The following is a 25,174-nucleotide window of genomic DNA, read 5'->3' as shown; positions in this document are numbered from 1 at the left end:
TTTCTTATGACATGTTTTAATCACTTTTATGTTACAGGGACCAAATATGACAGATGTCATGTCCTCATGATGTCATAATGGGATTGCTTATGTGTATTATATATACATAACTAAAATTATAAGTTTTCCTATAACTTGACTTAATCTAAAATTTGTTTCTCTGAAACTGACTGCTTAGAAATTGAACGCTTGATTTTATCTAAGCGTGGATTTTCTAAGTCGGTCATTGAGACCATGATTCAGGCTCATAAGCATGTTATTAGAATGATTCACTATATAATATGGTGTAAATATCTACATTCGTGTGAACCAAAGGATACTCTTGGAGTAGGGTCAGTATTCCAAGAATTGTATCTTTTCTCCAGGAGGATCTGGAGAAGGGTTTATCTGTCGGTACCTTAAAGGGACAGATTTCTGCTTTATCTGTTTTGTTGCACAAGCGTCTGGCAGATGTGCCAGATTTGCAATCTTTTTGTCAGGCCTTGATTAGAATTAGGCCTGTGTTTAAATCCGTTGCTCCTCCGTGGAGTTTTAATCTTGTTCCTAAAGTTTTGCAACAGGCTCCATTTGAGCCTGTGCATTCTATAGATATTAAGTTGTTATATTTGAAAGTTTTGTTTCTTACAGCTATCTCTTCTGCTCAAAGAGTTTCTGAACTTTCTGCTTTACAGTGCAACTCGCCTTATCTTATATTTCATGCCGATAAGGCTGTTCTTCGCACAAAGTTTGGTTTTCTTCTGAAGGTTGGGTCAGACAGAAATATTAATCAGGAGCTTGTAGTTCCTTCTTTGTGCCCCAATCCTTCTTCTCATAAGGAACGTCTGTTGCACAACTTGGATGTTGTGCGTGGCCTAAAATTTTATTTGCAGGCGACTAAGGACTTTCGTCAGTGTTCTGCATTGTTTGTTTGTTTTTCTGGAAAACGTAAGGGTCAGAAAGCTACGGCTACTTTTCTTTCTCTCTGGTTGAGAAGTATTATCCGTTTTGCATACGAGACCGCTGGACAGCAGCCTCCTGAGAGAATCACATCGCTCATTCTACTAGGGCTGTTTCTTCTACTTGGGCCTTCAAGAACAAAGCTTCTGTTGAGCAGATGTGCAAGGCTGCTACTTGGTCTTCTTTCCATACTTTTTCAAAATTTTACAAGTTTGATACTTTCGCCTTGGCTGAGGCCTCTTTTGGGAGAAAGGTTCTGCAATCTTTGGTGCCTTCTATTTAGGTATTCCTGTCTTAGCCCACCCTAGTCCTCCGTGTCCTTTGGCTTGGGTATTGGTTCCCAACAGTAATTGAGGACTCTGTGGACTCACCGCATCTTAGGAAAGAAAACAAAGTTTATGCTTACCTGATCAATTTCTTTCTTTCCGGATACGGTGAGTCCATGGCCCACCCGGTATTTAAGTCATTTTTTTTTTTACTAAATCTCTACACCTTGTATTTCTTCTTTTCTCCATTTTCTTCCGGTCAAATGACTGGGGATTGTGGGAAGGGGAGGGATACTTAACAGCTTTGCTGTATGTGCTCTTTGCCTTATCCTGCTGGACAAGAGTGATATTCCCAAAAGTGGACTCACCGTATCCTGAAAGAAAGAAATTTATCAGGCAATCATAAATTTTGTTTTCTCTGGGCCTGTCTCCAGACCTTACAAGCTATCTGGGCCCAGTTTTAACCCTTTATGTGCCTAAGAGGTGGGTGAGTACCCTTATAGGAGCTGCTGAGGGGGTGGGTAATAAAAATGTTGTTTGTTTGTTTGTTTTAGAGAAATTATTCTGTTTTTTCTTTGTCTTCTAGGGTTCTGTGGTGTTTTTTTAATAGGCTGTTGTATATTGTGCAAATACACTGATAATATAAAGTTTTGGATTATATCTTTATTTACAATTACCTGCAGTTTTGCTTATTATTTTGCAGACATGCCAGTACCCCCACTTAATTTGACGGACCAATTAGAAGGGACTCCTAGGGAACATACTGCAGCCCAAAAATTTTCCTTGTTTATTATGCAAAACTGTTTCAGTGGACCAAATTAACCAGTTATGTGCTAATTGTGTCTCACATCTCCAATTTGCAAGCCATAATCCTGTCAGTATGACACCTGGTAGACAATTAGTGCCCATGTCTGTTTTTGTGGACCAGGGGGATTCTAATAACTTTTATCCAGAGTTTAAACCCAGTCTTCAAAAGACTATGACAGAGATTTTAGCAGCTATGCCCAAAACAAGGAAGCATACGCAAAAATCAGATTTCCCTTACACTACCTGTAATACGCAGGGTCATATCCCCCAGCCTCCGTTACAACTAAGCTTACAAAACACTGACTTGGCTTAGTCTCTGTCTGAGGGTGAAGTCTCCTCTGAGGACCTTAATCCTTCGCCTAAGGCTGATTCTACTTTAGATTTAAAGTGGACCATATCCGCTTCCTACTCCAGGAAGTTTTAAATAGCTTGCTACTATGAAAACCGAATTCAGATGATACCAAACCTAAAGCTTTTGAAGCACCAGACTTTGTTACAGACTATGTAGCCAAATAATGGAAGAAACTAGGCATTCCTTTTGCACCTTAAAACAGGTTAAACATTTTTTTATCCACTTTCAGAGAAGTATTTAACAGCCTGGGAAGTAGTTTATACGTTTGAAGGAGCTATTTCCACCTTAGCTAGATGCACTACTATTCCTTTGGAGGATAGTTAGTTTAGCGATCCAATGGATCGCAAATGAGTCCTTGCTTAGGAAATTATTCTCCCAATCGGCTCTTTAGCTTAGACCTGCAGTTGCAATTGTGCATTTGTGGCTGCTTTGGTCTTTCTGGTGTGATTCTTTTTCTCAGGTGGTTTCTGATCACTCTTCTGAGGATATTACCAACTGCATTGAAGTTCTTAAAATGGCTAATTTATGATGCAGACAAAATTGATGTAAAAAATGTCAATTGCTGTTTTCTTAAGGAGAGCTTTATGGCTTAAATCTTGGTCAGCTGACATGGTTTCTAAGAATAAGCTATTATTAGTCCCTTTTGAAGGGTAGATGTTGTTTGGATCAGAATTGGATTCTATTATAAAAACTGACTCTGGAGGAAAAGGGGGCTTTTCTTCATCAGGACAAGAAATCTAAGGGGATGTACAAACAAATTTTTCCTGGCTAAAACAAACTATTTGTAAGGCTTACTTAGTTTCGGAAAAACTGCCTCCAAAAAGAGTAACTGCTTTCTACTGGATCTGTATCTACTACTTGGGCTTTCAAAAATGTCGACTCCTTGGAACAGATTTGCAAGGCAGCAACTTGGTTTTCTATTCATACCTTTTTCTAATTTTCTTTCTTTTTGATATTTATGCTTCTTTCAAAGTTGCCTATGGGCATATGGGAACTGCCATCACTTTGACCTACTTGTCCTTAACATGGACACTGAGCTTGGATATTGTATTCCATGCTATAGACACTTATGGACTCTCCTCATCTTGTGAAAGAAAACAGAATTTATACTTATTGATACAATTATTTCTTTTGGGATGAGAAGTGTTCATAGGACCCACTCGCATTTATACTAGATGGGTGATAGTTCTTATTTGCACCCCTTAACCCTGCTTTTTTGTCTTTCCTACCTTATCTATTTCTCTGCTCGGCTATAAGTAAACTGTACGCATTCCTTTTTCACCTTAAAACCGGTTAAAAAAAAATGTATCCACTTTCAGAAAAGTATTCACCAGCCTGGAAAGTAGTTTCTAAGTTTAAAGGAGCTATTTCCACCTTAGTTAGACTCACTACTATTCCTTTGGAGGATAGTTAGTTTAGTGATCCAATGGATCGCAAATGAGTCCTTGCTTACGAAATTATTCTCCCAATCGGCTCTTCAGTTTAGACCTGCAGTTGGTCAGCTGACATGGTTTCTAAGAATAGGCTATTATCAGTCCCTTTTGAAGGGTAGATGTTTTTTGGATCAGAATTGGATTCTATTATAAAAACGGACTCTGGGGGGAAAAGGGGGCTTTTCTTCCTCAGGACAAGAAATCTAAGGGGAGGTACAAACAATATTTTTTCCTGGCTAAAACAAACTATTTGTAAGGCTTACTTGGCTGTGGGAAAACTGGCTCCAAAAAGAGTTACTGCTCTTTCTACTGGATCTGCATCTACGACTTCAAAAATGTAGACTTCTTGGAACAGATTTGCAAGGCAACAAACTTGGTCTTCTCTTCATATCTTTTTCTAATTTTTTTTCTTTTTCTTCTTTCAAAGTTGCCTATGGCAGAAAAGTTCTTCAGGCAGCAGTGTTGGACATATGGGAACTGCCATCACTTTGACCTACTTGTCCTTAACATGGACACTCAGCTTGGGTATTGTATCCCACGTTGTAGACACTTATGGACTCTCCTCATCTTGCGAAAGAAAACAGAATTTATACTTATTGATACATTTATTTATTTCGGGATGAGAAGAGTCCATAGGACCCGCCCGCATTAATTCTAGATGGGTGATGGTTCTTTTTTAATTGCACCTCTTAACCCTGCTTTTCGTCTTTCCTACCTTATCTATCTCTCTCCTCTGCTCGGCTATACATAAAATCAGTTAGGGGAGGAGGTGGGAGGGATTAAAGCTCTTGTGAAGGTTATTGACCTCCTCCTTATGGCAGTAAATATATACCACATGTTATGAACACTTATGAACTCTCCTCATCCCAAAATAAAGAAATTTATCGATAAGTATAAATTCTGTTTTTTTTTGTTGTGTTTTTTTCCCCTTTCTATCAGGAGGAATTCTCCAACTGTGTAAGGAGCCTATGTACATTGTGAATGGTAATAAGCAGGCAGCAATCATATTGCCTGTTTACAAATGAACAGATGACCCTGACAGGCCTCTTTGAAGAGAGGAAAAATGTTTTATTTTGTGCTTAGTTAAAAAATAAAAATAAAATAATCTTTGCAGCAGTACTTAATTTAATGAAATAACCCCTAAATAGACCCCTCTAGTGTTGATGGAGTGAATGGAATGTCCCTTTAACCCTTAGTTACATTTTTTAATTTTAGACATCTAATTCATAACCTTAAATTAATTAATAACCTGTTATTTATTTGGTCTTGGGATAAGCCACATGAACATAAGTATATTTTCTTTATTGTTCTGATGCCTGGTACCATCAACAGTCATGGGGAAACGGATGCAGTTCTTAAAAAAATGTAAAGTCCATGGTTATGGATATGAGTTTACTTAAAGGGACACTGAACCCAAAAAATTTATTTTGTGATTCAGATAGAGCTTGCCATTTTAAGCAACTTTCTAATTTACTTCTATTATCAATTTTTCTTCGTTCTCTTGCTATCTTTATATGAAAAAGAAGGCATCTAAGCTTTTTTCTTGGTTCAGAACTCTGGACCGCAGCTTTTGATTGGTGGATGAATTTATCCACCAATCAGCAAGGACAACCTAGGTTGTTCACCAAAAATGGGCATCTAATCTTACATTCTTACATTTCGAATAAGGATACCAAGAGAATAAAGAACATTTGATAATAGGAGTAAATTAGAAAGTTGCTTAAAATTGTATGCTCTATCTGAATCACAAAAGAAAAAAATTTGGGTTCAGTGTCCCTTTAACCTAAATGTTTACAGATTCAAGAATCATCAGAATGACCCTCGTCCTGAAAAGACAAAGAGGCGCTCTGGTGCAGATAAACCTAACACAATGCAAGATATTCCACTGTGGTGAAAACTAGGTACTCACAAGGGTATTTGCACCTCTAGTGCAATACTAAACAAGTCGAAGTTTCAGAGCCGCTCGGCTGACTCTCTCTCTCTCCTGGTCCGCTCCTAGCAATGGTCACGCCCCTGTGTAAGGTAAGAAGACAAGACACCCTTGATGCAGATTACCCCGACCAATGTCGGACAAACAACAGTTAGCTGAGGATTTTATACTCACAAACGAGTTTGCACAATCAGTGCAATATCAAGCGGACCGAAACTTTTGAGCCGTTCGGCTGACTCCCTTCAGATGTGACAGCTGCTTTTCGGATCGCGGAATCAATGTTCAGGGCTAGCTGCCAGACTTGGATACAACGCTGCTCCAGGGAAATACAAATACTCTAAAGCTGTTGTCTGCTTGGTATTAACAGGCTAAGAGACTAAGCTTAGTCTCTTAGCCTGTTAATACCAAGCAGACAAGAGCTTTAGAGTTGTGATTGTTATATATTCACAATATTTAGATAAGCTTACTCTAGAAAGGACCAACCAATCGGGGTAGTGAACAGCTTAGCCCATCTAATTATTATACTAAAGGCGCCGGTACAGATTCATGATATAAAAAACCTAGAACCTGGTTCTATCGACAATTACTTATACGTTACAATAATTACATCTGATACAATGTTTACTCTCTTTTTTGTCCTGTAAATTAATCTCTTAATATAATTTTCCCTTTCCAGTCATTCTAATCACTAGTACAAAATACATATATAAGTATATTAAATAAGTATATTAGATTACGCTACAGCTTTAAATCAAGGATTCAACCTCTTCCCATGCAGCCAAAGATCTATTAGTATATCCTAGTCTGACCCACAGAGATATATATACATACATATATATATATATATATATATATATATATATATCTATCCAGTCTTGCAATAAGTGCAATGATAATACAAGGCAAAGTCGTCATTAAGAGGGTTGAAACCTGAATATGACGAAAGCACACACCTCCCTAGTAACCTATCGAGTACCAGTAGGGAGGAACCAATCGGATCAGCAGAAGAGGGACAAGCCTCTCTATGACTGGCCAATAAAAAGCCCCATGAACGGCGGGCGCCCCACCTTTGACAAAGCCGTTTAGGCGAAACATGTCAGGGCTACAGGAGACTATTTCTCCCTTTTTAAACTAAACAGCGGTGTGACTTGTTGAACGAATGGATTATTAGAATTTAATTTAAACCTGTATGTTTGTGAGAGTGCCTGATTGAAATATCTTTACGCTAAAGAAATACCTAGAAGTTACCTTACCTTAGTAGCCCACAACTACTAATGTTTAGCGGTAGTACGAACAATAGAATTACCGGAGAGAGAATTTAATTTTAGCTCATAGCCAGGATCTGTAACCGCTACCTGTTTACCAGCAGGAACCGGACTTTATTTATTTGCATATTGATACGCTTTCAGTGTAAAGTCTATTCTAAGAAGAGGGGTGAATAGTTCCCTCTTACATATACCGGATACCTGCACTATCAGCCGCAAATAGTGTGTAACTGCTAAAGCAGAAGTTTGGGGAGTGATTTATAAGTATCAAATGATAATTATTTAAGAGAAATTTCTCTCCCCAGCTATACTGTTATGCGAATCACAGTACTAATAACACAGTCAATTTTACTATAGCATTAGCATAAATTACGGCATGACCTTATAGTGCTAGATATTTGTTTAAACAACATAGCTGAGAGAGTCTATGCATTAAGCAATCTGGGTTTCGTTTTCATCGTCCTTAACTAACCCAGTATATACAATTAATCAGATTCGAACAAGGGCAATACTGGTGATATTGGAATAGCGGTATCCAGAAATAAACAGTTCCTCCGGCATTCATACCGCTACTGAATGATAATAAACCAACAGAGATTGGTATACTGTTAATGTACTAGTGTCTCCAAAGTCCAACTCCACCCTATGTTACACCAAGCATTCCTCTACACTATTATACCACAATAGGTAACATCAAAATAAAATAACTTCGGGGACCCAGCTTGTGTAATTTTGCAGGGGATCTATCCTTTTATATAAGGAACATTTATAGAGGAGGCTATTAAGATTGTCTCCCATCTACAAGGGAAACTTTGACTAGCCAGGAATATCCTGTTATAACTCAGGCCTAGTCACATCAGCCTTATCCACCTTGCAGTGGTAAATATTACTATAAGTGTCCTATAAATTGAAGAGACTGAGACAAATAGGTAACGTTGATAACGGTATTCCTAGTACCACCTTAATAATAAGTCTAACAATACTTGTATACCAGATAAACTAGAAGATATTAGGCGCTGAATCCCACTAGCAAACACTGACTAACAAACAATAGGAGTACCCTTCCTATCCGGGTATTCTTTAGCAAATCCTACATTACCTTATTTGTGGCCAGCTCACATCTCCTATAGACAACTGTACCTTATAATTTAATCTGGAAGGTACAACTTCACTGTGGAGATCCCCTGACTCAGACAGAGAGTGATAGCAGGGGTATTCTCATAACAACTCTGACCCTGATCTTAACCTATTTAATCCAGAGGTACATTTGTACTACTTTCCCCTTTGTATTAAGGGCATTACCCCAGGAGACCATACAGGGGCATTAATATTAAACACATTGGGACAAGGGAGGAATATATATATTCCTTTCACTCCCTCGAAATCGCCAGCTGATATTTTTAACTATTTTGTTTTTTATATGAAGTAAATAAAAGTTAAGTTTTAAATCTGCCTTTCACGGGCTTTTTCACCTATGGTACCTTGCTAGTTCGGAATATGTGCTGTTGAGTGCTATGTAAGTACATTCCTTTCAATTGCGCCTAGCAATTGGTTTATTCTGGTTGTTTTCTCCTAGTGTACAGCACCTAAGTTCCTTAATATACATAGATTGTCTCCACTAATACAGTCAATACATATGAGACACCAATATTATCAGGAACACAGCACCAGTAGTGCCGTCGTCTTTTCTTTTTCTAGTTAAATACCCGCAGTGAACATGTCTGCGTTGCAACCATGGCCCGTACAGCCGCCAACATCTTGGCGACCTTCTCCTTAGGCAGCCTACATTCACCCGCCACTGAATCGATCTCGATGCCAAGGAACGTCAAGCACGTGCACGGCCCCTCCGTCTTATCCTCTGCCAGAGGAACCCCAAACCTGGCCATCATGAATCTCATGACTTTCATTAACGAGGCACATTCTTGCGAGTTGGCCGCCCCTACCAGGAGAAAGTCATCCAAGTAGTGCGCAACTCTATCACTCCCAGCCACTGAGACCACCGCCCAGTGCAGGAAAGTGCTGAATGCTTCAAAGTACGCGCAGGATATCGAACAGCCCATGGGCAGACAACGGTCGACATAATAACCCCCTTCAAACCAACACCCCATCAGCCCAAAGGATGATGGGTGAATCGGGAGTAGCTTAAACGCGGATTCAACGTCTAATTTCGCCATTTAATGCTCCCGGGCCCCGTTCTTTAACCAGAGCCAGCGCATCGTCAAACGACTGGTAACGGACCGAGCTCAATTCCTCCGGAATAGCGTCGTTTACCGACCGCCCTTTCGGATAAGAGAGGTGTTGTATGAGCCTGAACTTACCTGTCTCCTTCTTGGGGACCACCCCTAGCGGGGAGACAACTAAATCTGGTAGTGGCAGGTCCCTAAAAGGGCCTGCAACCCTACCCAAGGCCACTTCTTTGCCCAGTTTCTCCCTGACTGCCTCAGGGTAATGGGAAGCCGATTTCAGGTTTTTCCTGTCACGTGCTCCCCCTACCCGGCCAACTACCGGGATCACAAAGCCCTCACGCAACCCGCTGTCCAGAAGCTGAGCAGCCGCCCTATCTGGGTACCTACGCAGCCACTTACAAATGACCTGGACTCTAAGTGGTGAATCCGCCCTTAGCGCCAGCGCCTCCTTTGCCCCCAAACCGATCAGTTTGGGTGTCTCGCTTTTTGGAGCAATCAGCACCGGGGTGCTGCCCGCTGCAGAACTTGCAGACGTGCTTGAACGTGCACAATGTGCCCCGCTCGCACGCCTTGTCCTGATATCGCCAGCATACACCCCCTTGTCGCTGTCGAAAGCGCAAAGTCTGCCTACCCCCGGGCGATGCCGCTATGGCGCCCCCTTGCGCCCTCCTTTCCGCATCAAGATGCGCCCAGAGGTGCAAATCCATCGTACCAAAATCAAGCAGTGGGTTGCCCACTTTCTTTTTCCGGTATAGCATATCATACTCCCTCCAAGCACCATCGGCAAACTTTCTGTGTATTGCGTCGATGGTGTCAACGTACTTAAAGAGGGCAGTCCCCTGATCGGGAAACCTCTCCAAGTAGCAAGTGACGTAGACCCGGAAACACCGATGCCACTCCTCAAGGGTATCAGGCCGCCTAAATTTCTTAGGGCCCGTACCATCCTCCGCCATCTCCTTAAACTTAAAAGCCTCTGCAGACAGCTCAAACATATTTACATACTTACCGTCCTGGATACGTTTCACAGTTTTAGATTTAAGGTGTGCATGCAAACTGTGTACCTGGCACGAATAAGTATCCCTGTGTACCGCTGCCTTTCTGTTCACCGCCTGTGGTGACCCCCCAGCAACCCCTAAGAGTTGAGATGACTGTGCCCCACTACTGGCATTGCCATCCCTGTGATTGCCCTTACTCATCTTCCTCAACATTCTATACATCCTCCTATGCCCTTTCGTGTGCAAGCCCAGGGACCCATCTATCTCAGATCCTGACCCTGACCCACTAGAGCTGGAAGAATTACACCGCCCCCTAGGTAAACAAAGTTGCATCTCACCAGAGGAAGCGCCCGATGTTGCTTGGCCTTGTCCAGAAGCACTGCTGACTCCTCTAGGCACGAGAGCTCCTGAACTCTGAGTCGCCATATCCCTGCTGGATGAGGAAGTCCTGGGTACCTGCAAAATAGAAGCCAAGAGGGGAGTACCTCGGGAAGGGCCAGCCATCTCTTCCCTATCCCCCCTTTCCTCAAATTCTAGATAACCCTCCCGGTCACTGTCACTCACACCGCATGCCACACTCACATCATCATCCGTACTGGTGGCCAACCCGCTAGTCGAATCCTCTTGAAATCTCATGGTCCTACTCCGACCCTGAGACTTCGATCCCCTAGCCTGTCTAGCATGCCCCCTTTTGACAGCCCCCCTTGTGGCTATTTGTTCAGATCGTGCTGGTGAAGTCCTGCTGGGCGTCATTATACCCTGCAGGCCTTGCGCCTGGGGCTCCGCTATTGCGGCCTCGGCCCTTGAGCTGTGTGCCAGGATGGCCCCCTTATTCGCGGTCTTAGCCGCGGGGGCCTTTCCTTTACTTTGGGCCGCGGCGCGTGCGGGGGCCGCCTTAGCTTTGCCCCCTCCTAACGTAGGCCGCGAGCGCGAGGAGGGTGCCCTGTCGGCATCCCCCCCCTTATTACTGGGTCCAGCTGCGGCTCTTGTGCGCACACCCTGCTGCGACGCCCCCGGAGTGCCCTCCGGGGGTCCCTGCTGCCCCGCTGCCACACTCACAGTTGCCCCATGATTCAGCATCTCTGCCCCTCTGTCCGGCCCACCATGCGCCCCCCCGGCCTCCTGGGCCCCTTCGTTCTTGCCCCCAAGAGCGGGTGTGTCCCCCCGAGGTGCTCCCTTCTTACCTTCGGAGCCCGGGGGGAACGATCCGCTCTGCTCGCTGTCCAGATTGCGACTGCCGCGAGCGGAAATGACATCACTGGAAGTGACGCGGGAGCGCGCAACGCTGCCGGAAGTCGACGCAGCGGCCATTTTAGATGCCACGAGGGACGAGGAACCAGAGGCCTGTACATCACCGTAGGCCGAAGCCGGGGCCTGAAGTACCGCCGGACCCGACGACGCACCCGCAAGGACCGACGCCAAGGACTGGAGGAGAGCCACCGCCGCCGCCACCGATTCCCCAGAGAGGACCACTGCCGCAGGTGAGGCCGCACTGCTCCCACTACCCGCGCCAACGACACTCTCCCCCGAGGTGCCCGCACCTCCTAAGGCCTCGCTGGGCCTTGCCACTACAGGCCCCTGCCTAAGTCCGACACCGGAACCCCCGGCTATAGAACCGGGACCCCCGGAGCCGAACCCGGAGCTCCCCTGGGCCCTAAAACCGAACCGCCGAGCGCTCCTACTCGCCCCTCAGGACGAATCTCCCCTGAGGGCCTACATTCTGACTCACCCGACTGATAAGCTGTACCGGGGCCACCATCCCCCTCTAAATTCTCCCGTGCAGGAGAAGAGAACAACAATGGGCTACCCCCCCCCAAGGGAGAAACAGGCAGACACAGCCCAGACCCATAGCCCAGACCCACCGTGACAGTTCCAGATGGGGATGGTGCGACCCACTCCACGTCCTCTAACTCCATTTCTTCCCATTCTCCAGATTCGCCTTCCATTGGAAAATGCTGCAAACTGCTAAGCTGAAAAATCTTCTGGGAGTCCACAGGAACAAAGAGGAAGTAGAATCCCTGTACATCCTTCTTATAAGGTTAGTAAACCCCTCCCAAGACAATGCAACATTGTAACTAATACACACACACAGCAGCACTCACTCCTCCAGGCCTTAACCCTTAGCTACGCTCCGGGCTATTTGCCCTGCACTTTCTTTAGAGCTTACTTGGAGGCCGGGAACCCTCCTCCAAAACAAATTACAGCTCACTTAACTAGATCAGCTTCTGTGGAACAAATCTGTAAGGCAGCAACTTGGTTTTCCTTACGCACTTTTACTAATTTTTTATCAGTTATGATGTTTTTCTTCTTCTGAGACTTTGGAAGGAAAGTTATTCAGGCTGCAGTGCCAGGGTTAATAAGGTGTCTGCCTTAAAGGGCCATAAAACCCACAATGTTTCTTTCATGAATTAGAGCACCCAATTTTAAACAACTTTCCAATTTGCTTCTATTATCAAATGTTCTTAGTTTTCTAGTTATCCTTTGTTGAAAAGCAAGGATGTAAGCTCAGAAGTGTGCATGTGCCTGCAACCCTATATGGCAGCAGTTTTGCAACAATGTTATACATTAGCAGGAGCACTAGATGGCAGCACTATTTCCTGTCATGTAGTGCTTCAGCCACGTGCATGTTACCTACCTAGGCATCTCTTTAACAAAGAATATCATGAGAAGGAAGCAAATTTGATAATAGAAGTAAATTGGAAACTTTTTTAAAATTGTATTTTCTCTCTGAAAAATAAAATAAATATTTTGGGTTTAATGTCCCTTTAACTTTTTGTCCCGCCCTTCATGGTTTTTTTTTCGTGGACTAAACACCTTGGGTATTAGATTCCACATGTGATGGCTCATGGACTACTTGCTACCTTATGAAAGAGAAAATGTATGCTTACCTTGTAAATTAATTTCTTTGGTGGTGGTGAAAGTCCACACAACTCTTTTTCTTTTTAGTTGGTGATATTTCTAGTTTACACCTCATTTTACCCTGCTTTGTCCTTTCCTCTTTTCTGTTACTCTCCTTTCTTGGCTATACATAAGACTGAGGTATAGAGGGAAGTTGGAGAGATTAAAAGGTATTGGTATGTTGGGTAATTTTTGCAGCCTCCTAGTGGTCAGGAGTTGAGTCCCACATGTGATGGCTTGTGGACTCACGCCACCATGAAAGAGATGAATGAATCAGGTAAGCATGAACTGTTTTTTTTTTTTTTTTTAAAGGGACAATAAACCGCTTGAGGTTCATTTATAAAATATTTAGTTATGTGTAATTAAACAGCTTTACAATATACATCAATTATACATGCATTATTATTTATGCCCCCTTTTTATGTAATTTAACTCTAAAAATTGTGGGATTTGTAATTCTCAGGACCCTGCTGACTTCTCAAGGATAACCCTGCTATAAATATTTCCCTAACTGGCTTTAGCTGAAAACAACTGCAAAGCAATGTACTTTATACTAACATTATGAACATGGTTAGCCTGGCTATCTGCAGTCTAAAGCCTAGATTGGGTCCTATAAATAAGGCAAATGGTGGTTGGAGTTTTGCTATTGATAAAGGTTTGCACTACAAAGGATGTTAATTTTATTTAAAAAAAAAAAAAACGTTTATAATTGGCGGATATGCTATTCTACAGCAACACAATAGAAATGTCTTATAATTAATTGGTGTTTACTGTCCCTTTAAAGCCAATGGGCAACTAGTTAACATGTTAGGAAGTGAGTGTGATTGACCTTTTATAAACCATAACAGCTAGTTGTAATAGTATTTTTACTTTGTGTCAAATTTTAGACATCATCACCATTTTGGAAATAAGATTTTTTTTTTTTTTTTTTTTTATTATTAGCACATAAATGCAAACAAGTGGTGCATTTTGGAAGGTTTTATCGGTGCCTTATGTAATACTTTGTTGTTTATTTTCTAAACGGCTTTGAGTACATCACTTCTCATTAGATCTCAATGTCCATTTCTAAAGCAAAAAAAAACTTTTATTTTTCAGGTGAATATTTATCGCCTTGTTACCAAAGGCACAGTAGAAGAAGACATCATAGAAAGAGCCAAAAAGAAGATGGTTCTGGACCATCTTGTAATACAGCGCATGGATACTACTGGGCGAACTGTCTTGGACAACAACTCTGGAAACTCAAAGTGAGAATTATGGTGTCTTAGTGTTCTGTAGTGTAAAATGACGATCTTTAGTTGAAGACTTGAAATGCACCAGGTTTAAGATAAATATCATACATACCTGGGTTTATCTAATTTCCAGCCATTGACATAGTATTTTATTTCTAGTTCCAATCCTTTCAACAAAGAGGAATTGGCTGCTATTCTGAAGTTTGGTGCCGTAGATCTTTTCAAGGAGCCTGAAGGCGAAGAATCGGAGCCACAGGTAAGAAGCTTTAAGTGCTTAAAGTGATGGTAAATCCTAGCATTTTTTAAACACTAGGATTCACTAGTGCTACAAATAATGGGGACTTTGAGTAATGAAGTATGACACGCTGAGCGCCTCAGGCCTCCCACAGCAGAACACTATTTTTTCAATGAGGTGACATTTGCACCTCTTAGCCAATAGCCGTGTATGGCTAGCATGCTATTGGCTAACATCACCTCATTAAAATAGCATTCTGCCTTAGGCGGCCTGAGGCTCTCAGTGTGGCATATGCTGCAGGCAAATAAAGGAACTTTCAGCATGAAGTAGTTTATACTTCATGACTGAAGGTCCCCTTTATTTGTAGCAGTGGTAAATCTACCATCGCTTTAAGGTTTCCCAATACTGATTTATCAAAGTAATTGATTAGATTAATCTGAACACCATATTTTAATCAAGTTTAAACATTTTTCCCCCAACATTTACAGTGATAAAATAAAAAAACTTGTTTATTACGGATAGCTTAATAGCAAACAAGCATACACTTTGAAAAAGATTTAGCTGGAGCACCCAAATTCTCCTATCTGCTTCTCTTCCTTCAATTATTTGGAAGTTTCCATGTGAATCTGCATTGTCAGGTCACGTTGCTCATTTCTTCTTCTACAACACAGATTTGATTATAATATTACTCTTTGTAATAGACATAACTGTCAACTCTCTTATTTCCATGTTGCAAGTGTGTTCCAAAGTACCTCCTTTATTGTGAACTGTTTTGACTTGTCTTTTGTTCTGTATTTGTGCACGGCAACAGTGCTTTGTCAAATGAGGGGTTCTGGGACTGTACTTTTCACACTTAATACAGAAGCACTTCCTTTTATGGACATGTTGCCCTTCATGTACTACATTCTTCAATGTCCCAGAACACCAATAAAGCTCCTAACGTTTAGCATATCAGCCAATAGGCATTATGTCTATAGGGATAACCATGCAACTCCAGTTAAAGGGACACTATACCCAAACATTTTCTTTCATGATTAAGGTAGAGAATACAATTTTAAACAACATTCCAATTTACTTCTATTACCTAATTTGCTTCATTCTTTAGATATACTGTAATGAAGAAATAGCAATGCACACGGTAAACCAATCACAGGAGGCATCTATGTGCAGCTACCAATCAGCAGCTACTAAGCATATCTAGATATGCTTTTCAGCAAAGAATATCAAGAGAATTAAGCAAATTAAATAATAGAAGTAAATTAGAAAGTTGTTTATAATTGTATGCTCTTTCTAAATCATGAAAGAAAAATTTTGGGTTTCATGTCCCTTTAATTGAGTGCTTTTTTGTAAACAAATCATTTATTGAGTCACGTGTGAATGGGGTCTATTCATTACACTATAACCTTTTTATCTTGGCTCTTCATGTATAATAATCAGCCATGAGAATCTGCTCCCAAGGAGGGTGGACAGAATTGACCACTCCCCACGCTTATCACTATGTAATGAGCACTTAACCCTGACCTCTCCTACTTTGTACTGTCTGAAGTTGAGACAGGACTAAAACTCTCCTCCTTTGTTACCTCCATAGGAAATAGTGGGTATCGCCATCTTGGGTTATGTGATATTATCAAGTGATGCCAAGTGTTGGTGTGTGCGCATTGCGTTAAACCTCTAAGTCCTTTAGTACATGTAACGCAACTACTGCACTCCAATGGTTTGGCACTTTATGCATTTTTATAAAGTTCTAAATATATGTATTGTACTTATATTTGCCATGAGTCAGGTTCATGTATTTCCTTCTGCAGACTGTCAGTTTCATATTTGGGAATGTAAACATTTTTAAGAAATTTATTTCTTACCTGGGGTTTAGTCTTTTTTCAATTGACTACTTCTTGTAATTGCAGGGATTAGGCCCGCGGGTGCGTCAAATGCTAAACTTTATTGCGTCATTCTTGGCGCGAAATTTTTTTTAGCGTGAAAAAGTACGTTTATGACGCAACTTCGTAATTTCCGGCGTCATACATGACGCCGAGACCTTTCACACGGCGGCGTCATTAGTGACGCAAGTGTGTCATTTCCAGTCATTTTTGGCGCCAAAAAAGACTTTACGCTACGTTGTGCGTCATACTTGGCGCCAAATTTGTTTCATTATTTCTATACCCCTTGTTTGTTTGCCTCTTGCTTTTTGCTTTCAGAGGCCTATGCTATTGCATTTTTTCCCATTCCTGAAACTGTCATATAAGGAAATAGATAATTTTGCTTTATATGTTGTTTTTTATCTTACATTGTGCAAGATGTCCCAATCTGATCCTGCCTCAGAAGTTTCTGCTGGAACATTGCTGCCTGACATTGGTTCTACAAAAGCTAAGTGCATTTGTTGTAAAGTTGTAGAAATTATTCCACCGAATGTCGTTTGTAATAGTTGTCATGATAAACTTTTACATACAGATAGTGTTTCCATCAGTAATAGTACATTGCCAGTTGCAGTTCCTTCAACTTCTAATGTGTATGATATACCTGTAAATTTTAAAGAATTTGTTTCTGATTCTATTATGAAGGCTTTGTCTGCATTTCCACCTTCTAATAAACGTAAAAGGTCTTTTAAAACGTCTCATTTAGCTGATGAAATTTCAAATGACCAACAACATAATAATTCATCCTCTTCTGATGAGGATCTATCTGAAACAGAAGATCCTTCCTCAGACATTGACACTGACAAATCTACTTATTTATTTAAAATAGAGTATATGCATTCTTTATTAAAAGAAGTGTTAATTACTTTGGATATTGAGGTAACCAGTCCTATTGACGTTCAGTCTAATAAATGTTTAAATGCTGTTTTTAAACCTCCTGTGGTTTCCCCAGGGGTTTTTCCCATTCCTGAGGCTATTTCTGATATGCTTTCTAGGGAATGGAATAAGCCAGGTACTTCTTTTATTCCTTCTTCAAGGTTTAAAAAATTGTATCCTTTACCAGCAAAATCTATAGAGTTTTGGGGAAAAATCCCCAAAGTTGATGGGGCTATTTCTACTCTTGCTAAACGTACCACTATTCCTATGGAAGATAGCACTTCCTTTAAGGATCCTTTAGATAGGAAGCTTGAATCTTATCTATGAAAGGCCTATTTATATTCAGGTCATCTTCTCAGACCTGCTATTTCTTTGGCTGATGTTGCGGCTGCATCAACTTTCTGGTTGGAAAATTTGGCGCAACACGAATTGGACTTATCTAGCGTTGTTCGCTTACTGCAACATGCTAATCATTTTATTTGTGATGCCATTTTTGATATATCAAAATTGATGTTAGATCCATGTCTTTAGCTGTTTTAGCTAGAAGAGCTTTGTTGCTTAAATCTTGGAATGCTGATATGACATCTAAATCTAGATTACTATCTCTTTATTTCCAAGGTAATAATTTATTTGGTTCTCAGTTGGATTCTATTATTTCAACTATCACTGGGGGAAAAGGAGTTTTTTTGCCTCAGGATAAAAAACCTGAGGGTAAATCTAAGGCTTCTAACCGTTTTCGTTCCTTTCGTCAGAATAAAAAGCAAAAACTCAATCCTTCCCCCAAGGAATCTGCTTCTAATTGGAAGCCTTCCTCAAATTGGAATAAATCCAAGCCATTTAGGAAACCAAAGTCAGCGCCTAAATCCGCATGAAGGTGCAGCCCTCATGCCAGCTCAGCTGGTAGGGGGCAGATTAAGGTTTTTCAAGGATTTTTGGATAAAATCTGTCCAAAATCATTGGATTCAGAGCATTGTCTCTCAAGGGTATTGAATAGGATTCAAAGTAAGACCTCCTGTGAGAAGATTTTTTTCTCTCACGCATCCCTGTAAATCCAGTAAAAGCTCAGGCTTTTCTGAAGTGTGTTTCAGATCTGGAGTCTTCAGGGGTAATCATGCCAGTTCCTCCTCAGGAACAAGGTTTGGGGGTTTATTCAAACCTATTCATTGTACCAAAGAAAGAAAATGTATTCAGACCAGTTCTGGATCTAAAAATTTTGTATCGTTAAGAGTACCAACTTTCAAGATGGTGACTATAAGGACTATTTTGCCTTTTGTTCAGCGAGGACATTATATGTCCACAATAGACTTGCAGGATGCATACCTTCATATTCCGATTCATCCAGAACACTTTGTTTCTGAGATTCTCTTTTCTAGACGAGCATTACCAATTTGTTGCTCTTCCATTTGGCCTAGCAACAGCTCCAAGAATCTTTTCAAAGGTTCTGGGTGCCCTACTATCTGTAATCAGAGAACAGGGTATTGCTGTGTTTCCTTATTTGGACGATATCTTGGTACTAGCTCAGTCTTTACATACTGCAGAATCTCACACGAATCAACTAGTGTTGTTTCTTCGGAAACATGGTTAGAGGATCAATTTACCAAAAAGTTTCTTGATTCCTCAGACAAGGGTCACCTTTTTAGGCTTCCAGATAGAGACAGAGTCATGGACACTGAATCTAACAGACAAGAGACATTTAAAATTGGTCGCAGCATGCCGGCTCCTTCAGTCTCAGTCATTTTCTTCAGTGGCTATGTGCATGGAAGTTTTAGGTCTCATGACTGCAGCATCGGATACGATCCCCTTTGCTCGTTTTCACATGAGACCTCTACAGCTTTGTATGCTGAATCAATGGTGCAGGGATTATACAAAGATATCACAATTAATATCCTTGAATCCCAATGTACGACACTCTCAGTCATGGTGGATAAATCGCCATCGTTTGGTTCTAGGGGCTTTTTTTGTTCGCCCAACCTGGACTGTGATCACAACAGATGCAAGTCTTTCAGGTTGGGGAGCGGTTTGGGGATCTCTGACAGCACAAGGGGTTTGGAAATCTCAAGAGGCGAGATTACCAATAAATATTTTTGAACTCCGTGCAATTCTCAGGGCTCTTCGGTTCTGGCCTCTGCTAAAGAGAGAACCGTTCATTTGTTTTCAGACAGACAATATCACAACTGTGGCTTATGCCAATCATCAGGGTGGGACTCACAGTACCCAAGCTATGAAAGAAGTATCTCGGATACTTGCCTGGGTGGAATCCAGCTCCTGTCTAATCTCTGCGGTGCATATCCCAGGCGTAGACAATTGGGAGGCGGATTATCTCAGCCACCAGACTTTACATCCAGGGGAGTGGTCTCTCCATCCAGATGTGTTTTCTCAGATTGTTCAGATGTGGGGTCTTCCAGAGATGGATCTCATGGCCTCTCATCTAAACAAGAAACTTCCCAGATACCTGTCCAGGTCCAGGGATGTTCAGGCGGAAGCAGTGGATGCGCTGACACTTCCTTGGTGTTATCAACCTGCTTACATCTTCCCGCCTCTAGTTCTCCTTCCAAGAGTGATCATCATGGAACAGTCTTTTGTGTTGCTGGTGGCTCCAGCATGGCCACACAGGTTTTGGTATGCGGATCTGGTTCGGATGTCCAGTTGCCCGCCTTGGCCACTTCCGTTACGGCCGGACCTACTATATCAAGGTCCGTTTTTCCATCAGGATCTCAAATCATTAAATTCGAAGGTATGGAAATTGAACGCTTAGTCATAGAGGTTTCTCTGACTCAGTGATTGATACTATGTTACAAGCTCGTAAATCTGTCTCTAGGAAGATTTATTATAGAGTTTGGAAGACTTACATTTCATGGTGCTCTTCTCATAAATTCTCCTGGCATTCTTTTAAAATTCCTAGAATTTTACAGTTCCTTCATGATGGTTTGGATAAGGGTTTGTCTGCAAGTTCCTTGAAAGGACAAATCTCTGCTCTTTCTGTTTTATTTCACAGAAAGATTGCTATACTTCCTGATATTCACTGTTTTGTACAGGCTTTAGTTCGTATTAAGCCTGTGATTAAATCAATTTCTCCTCCTTGGAGTCTTAATTTGGTTCTGAAGGCTTTACAGGCTCCTCCATTTGAGCCTATGCATTCTTTGGACATTAAACTACTTTCTTAGAAAGTGTTGTTCCTTTTGGCTATCTCTTCTGCTAGAAGAGTTTCTGAGCTATCTGCTCTTTCTTGTGAGTCTCCTTTTCTGATTTTTCATCAGGATAAGGTAGTTTTGCGGACTTCTTTTCAATTTTTACCTAAGGTTGTGAATTCTAACAACATTAGTAGAGAAATTGTAGTCCCTTCCTTGTGTCCTAATCCTAAGAATTCTTTGGAGAGATCCTTACATTCTTTGGATGTGGTAAGAGCTTTGAAATGTTATTATGTGGAAGCTACTAAAGATTTCAGGAAGACTTTCAGTCTATTTGTTTTATTTTCTGGTCCTAGGAAAGGTCGGAAGGCTTCTTGGTTGAAACTTGATTCATCAAGCTTATTTGGAGTCGGGTCAGGCCCCGCCTCAGAGAATTACAGCTCATTCTACTAGATCAGTCTCCACTTCGTGGGCTTTTAAGAATGAAGCGTCAGTTGATCAGATTTGCAAAGCGGCAACTTGGTCCTCTTTGCATACATTTACTAAATTCTACCGTTTTGATGTATTTGCTTCTTCGGAAGCAGTTTTTGGTAGAAAAGTTCTTCAGGCAGCTATTTCAGTTTGATTTTTCTGCTTTTTGTTTTTTTTTTTTCTTTCAAAAATGAAAATAAACTTATTTTTTTGGGTTGTGGATTAATTTTTTCAGGGAAATATAGCGGTTTTTATTTTTATTCCCTCCCTCTCTAGTGACTCTTGAGTGGAAGACTCCACATCTTGGGTATTGATATCCCATATGTCACTAGCTCATGGACTCTTGCCAATTACATGAAAGAAAACATAATTTATGTAAGAACTTACCTGATAAATTCATTTCTTTCATATTGGCAAGAGTCCATGAGGCCCACCGTTTTTATGGTGTTTATGATTTTTAGTATAAAGCACAATTATTTCCAAATTTCCTTTGTTGATGCTTTCTACTCCTTTCTTTATCACCCCCACTGCTTGGCTATTCGTTAAACTGAATTGTGGGTGTGGTGAGGGGTGTATTTATAGGCGTTTTGAGGTTTGGGAAACTTTGCCCCTCCTGGTAAGATTGTATATCCCATATGTCACTAGCTCATGGACTCTTGCCAATATGAAAGAAATGAATTTATCAGGTAAGTTCTTACATAAATTATGTTTTATGTAAGAACTTACCTGATAAATTAATTTATTTTCCAAGATATGACGAGTCCACGGATTTCATCCTTGTGGCAAAGAGCACCACAGCAGAGCTGTATATATAGCTCCTCATTTCCCTCCACCTCCAGTCATTCTCTTTGCCTGTGTTAGTGATAGGAAGAGGTAAAGTGAGGTGTTAGTTTTAGATTCTTCAATCAAGAAGTTTATTTTAAAATGGTGCCAGTGAGTACTATTTTCCTCAGGGAGAAATAGTCAGTCTATAACTTCCTAAGAGGAGTGGAGACATCTTATTTTTCTGCCCTGATGTTGATGATCTTAGCAAATGTTATCTAAGATCCATGCTGGTTCCCACAGAGTAGTTGAAGGTAGTGTAAAGAAACATCTTCAGTGTGGAGAACCGTGTCATGCTACCAGCAGCATTGAGGTATGTTCAGTCATTTGTTTCTGGGGAGACTATGCATCAGAGCAGGCTGACATTATTCCCTGTCTGGGGAGGGGTAAATCAGTATGCACTACATGTATGGTAATGGTGTACCTGGAATTCCCTTTATATTGACTGCTAAATGTGTCTAATATCACTTTTGAGAATTAATGGGCTAAAATCTGGGAGATGCGGTTGCTGGCTAAGAACGGTCATTCATTTATCTGACCTAAGGGAGTACAGTTGTTTATTAGGCAGTTAGACTTGATATTGGTATGACATGTTTGTGTAAGAGGGGCACATGGCTTTATATTTTATTAAAATCGACATGTTTGATTTTTTTCTTTGCAACCCATGCGGGTCTCTGTAACGGCTAATGTTATGCCCATGGGGGGGCGGGCCTATTTTCGCGCGCTGTATCTTCTGGGTCGCATAGACAGCAAGGTCCTGGGCTCTAGTGGGGCCTAAGTTGTTTTGCCATTCGAAGGGTATTAAAAGCTTCTCAAGCAGCAGCAGTGTATTCCGGGGGCAGGTAGGCGCCACAGCAGAGCGAGGTGCAGGGCCCTGAATAAATAAAAAGTTTTTTTATTATAACGGTTAAATCGATTTATATTGCTTTTTATACATCTAAGCAAGCTGGTGCAATACTGTTAGTATATTTTGGGCACATTAAAACAATTTTATTGCCATAAATGCTGTTTTGAAGATAGCAGTAAAATTGTTGCGCTTTTATTATTTAAAGGCGCAGTACACTTTTTTGTTTTAACTTTTTTGTCTATATTATTGAATTCAGAGCTCAATATTTTAAGTAAAGAATGACTATTATGCTATGGCTAGTCTGTTTAACATGTCTGAACTTGAGGAAACTACTTGTTCTATGTGTTTAGATGCCATTGTGGAACCCCCTCTTTTTGTCCCTCGTGTACTGAGAGGACCTTACAATGTAAAAAGCAGATTTTATGTAAAGAAAGTGTGTCTAAGGATGATTCTCAGTCTGAGTAGATATGCCGCCAAATTCTCCCCAAGTGTCACAACCTTTAACGCCCACCCAAGCGACGCCGGGTTCTTCAACCGCGTCTAATTCATTTACTCTGCAGGATATGGCTGCAGTTATGTCAACTACCCTTACAGAGGTATTATCTAAGTTACCAGTGTTACAGAGTCCTCTGATGCTTTATTAGCAATTTCCGATGTACCCTCACAGGGATCTGATTTGGGGGTCAGGGAACTTCTGTCTGAGGGGGAACATTCCGATTCGGGAAGTTTGTTGCCTCAGACGGACTCGGACGTCATATCCTTTAGATTTAAGCTTGAACACCTCCACCTGTTACTTCGGGAGGTTTTAGCGACTCTGGATGATTGTGACTCTATTGTGGTACCACCAGAGAAATTGTGTAAAATGGACAAGTACTTAGAGGTACCTGCTTACACTGATGTTTTCCCAGTTCCTAAGAGAATTTCACAGATTATTGAGAGAATGGGACAGACCGGGTATCCTGTACTCACCTTCTCCTAATTTTAAGAAGATATATATCATATCTGACACTGTTCGGGACTCTTGGCAAACAGTCCCTAAGATGGAGGGAGCTATATCTCCCCTAGCTAAGCGTACAACTATTCCTATTAAGGACAGTTGTGCTTTCAAAGACCCTATGGATAAGAAATTGGAGGGTCTGCTAAAGAAACTGTTTACTCATCAGGGTTTCCTTTTACAACCGATGGCCTGCATTGTACCAGTTACCACTGCGGCGGCCTTCTGGTTTGATGCATTAGAAGAGTCTCTTAAGACAAACTCATTTAGAGGATATTTTAGGTAGAATTAAGACTCTTAAGCTGGCTAATTCTTTTATTACAGATGCCGCCTTTCAGATTGCCAAATTGGCGGCTAAGAATGCCGGATTTGCCATTTTGGCGCGTAGAGAGTTATGGTTAAAGTCTTGGTCTGCTGATGTGTCATCTAAGTCAAAGTTTTTGGCTATTCCTTTCAAAGGAAAAACCCAATTCGGGCCTGACTTGAAAGAAATTATTTCTGACATTACGGGAGGTAAGGGTCATCTCCTTCCTCAAGATAGATCTGCTAAACTGAGGGGGAAACAAAATAATTTTCGTTCCTTTCGAAGTCCCCTCTTCTTCCTCTTCTTCCACCAAACAGGAAGGGAATTTTGCTCAGGCCAAGTTTGTCTGGAGACCCAACCAGGCTTGGAACAAGGGTAAACAACCCAAAAAGCCTGCTGCTACCACCAAGACGGCATGAAGGGGCGGCCACCGATCTGGGACCGGATCTAGTAGGGGGCAGACTTTCTCTCTTTGCCCAGGCTTGGGTAAGAGATGTTCAGGATCCTTGGACACTGGAAATTGTGTCCCAAAGGTATCAACTGGAATTAAAAAAATATTTCCCAAGGGGGAGGTTTCTTTTTTCGAAATTATCTGTAGACCGGATAAAAAGAGAGGCGTTCTTACATTGTGTAAAAGACCTCTCTACTATGGGAGTAATTTGTCCCATTCCAATACTGGAACAGGGGCAAGGGTTTTACTCAAATCTCTTTGTGGTCCCCAAAAAAGAGGGCACGTTTCGTCCTATTTTAGATCTAAAAAGTCTAAACAAGTTTCTCAGAGTCCCATCCTTCAAGATGGAGAGTATTCAAACAATTCTTCCATTGATCCAGGAGGGTCAATATATCACTGCCGTGGACTTGAAGGATGCATATCTTCATATTCCTATCCACAAGGATCATCACCAGTTCCTAAGGTTTGCCTTTCTGGACAAACATTTTCAGATTGTGGCTCTTCCCTTCGGGTTGGCCACAGCACCCAGGCTCTTCACAAAGGTTCTAGGGTCACTTCTGGAGGTTCTCAGGAAGCGGGGCATTGCAGTGGCGCCTTATCTGGACGATATTCTGATCCAGGCGTCGTCTTACCATCTGAAAAAGTCTCATACAGACATGGTTCTGTCCTTTCTGAGGACTCACGGGTGGAAGGTGAATCTAGAAAAGAGTTCATTAATTCCACAGACAAGGGTTCCCTTCTTGGGAACTCTAATAGATTCCGTATCTATGAAAATTTTCTTGACGGAGGTCAGAAAGTTAAAGATTCTGAATACATGCCAAGCTCTTCTGTCCAAT

The 25,174-nt window shown here is 41.4% G+C and overlaps 1 protein-coding gene across 4 annotated transcripts in view; it reads left to right on the top strand.

Annotated features, from left to right (window-relative positions):
- The window catches only part of CHD2 (chromodomain helicase DNA binding protein 2), a 1,035,232-nt gene that overhangs the window by 612,076 nt on the left and 397,982 nt on the right, over positions 1–25,174 (top strand). For all 4 annotated transcript variants that reach the window (XM_053717628.1, XM_053717629.1, XM_053717630.1 and 1 more), the window contains 2 exons: positions 14,164–14,312; positions 14,457–14,553. In XM_053717628.1, coding sequence (XP_053573603.1) covers positions 14,164–14,312; positions 14,457–14,553 — 246 coding nt within the window. The remainder of the gene's footprint in view (positions 1–14,163; positions 14,313–14,456; positions 14,554–25,174) is intronic.

The sequence above is a fragment of the Bombina bombina genome, chromosome 6 (assembly GCF_027579735.1).
Source record: "Bombina bombina isolate aBomBom1 chromosome 6, aBomBom1.pri, whole genome shotgun sequence".
NCBI lineage: Eukaryota > Metazoa > Chordata > Amphibia > Anura > Bombinatoridae > Bombina > Bombina bombina.
Note: the sequence above shows the minus strand (reverse complement) of the source record. Positions and strands in the feature narration are given on the sequence as shown.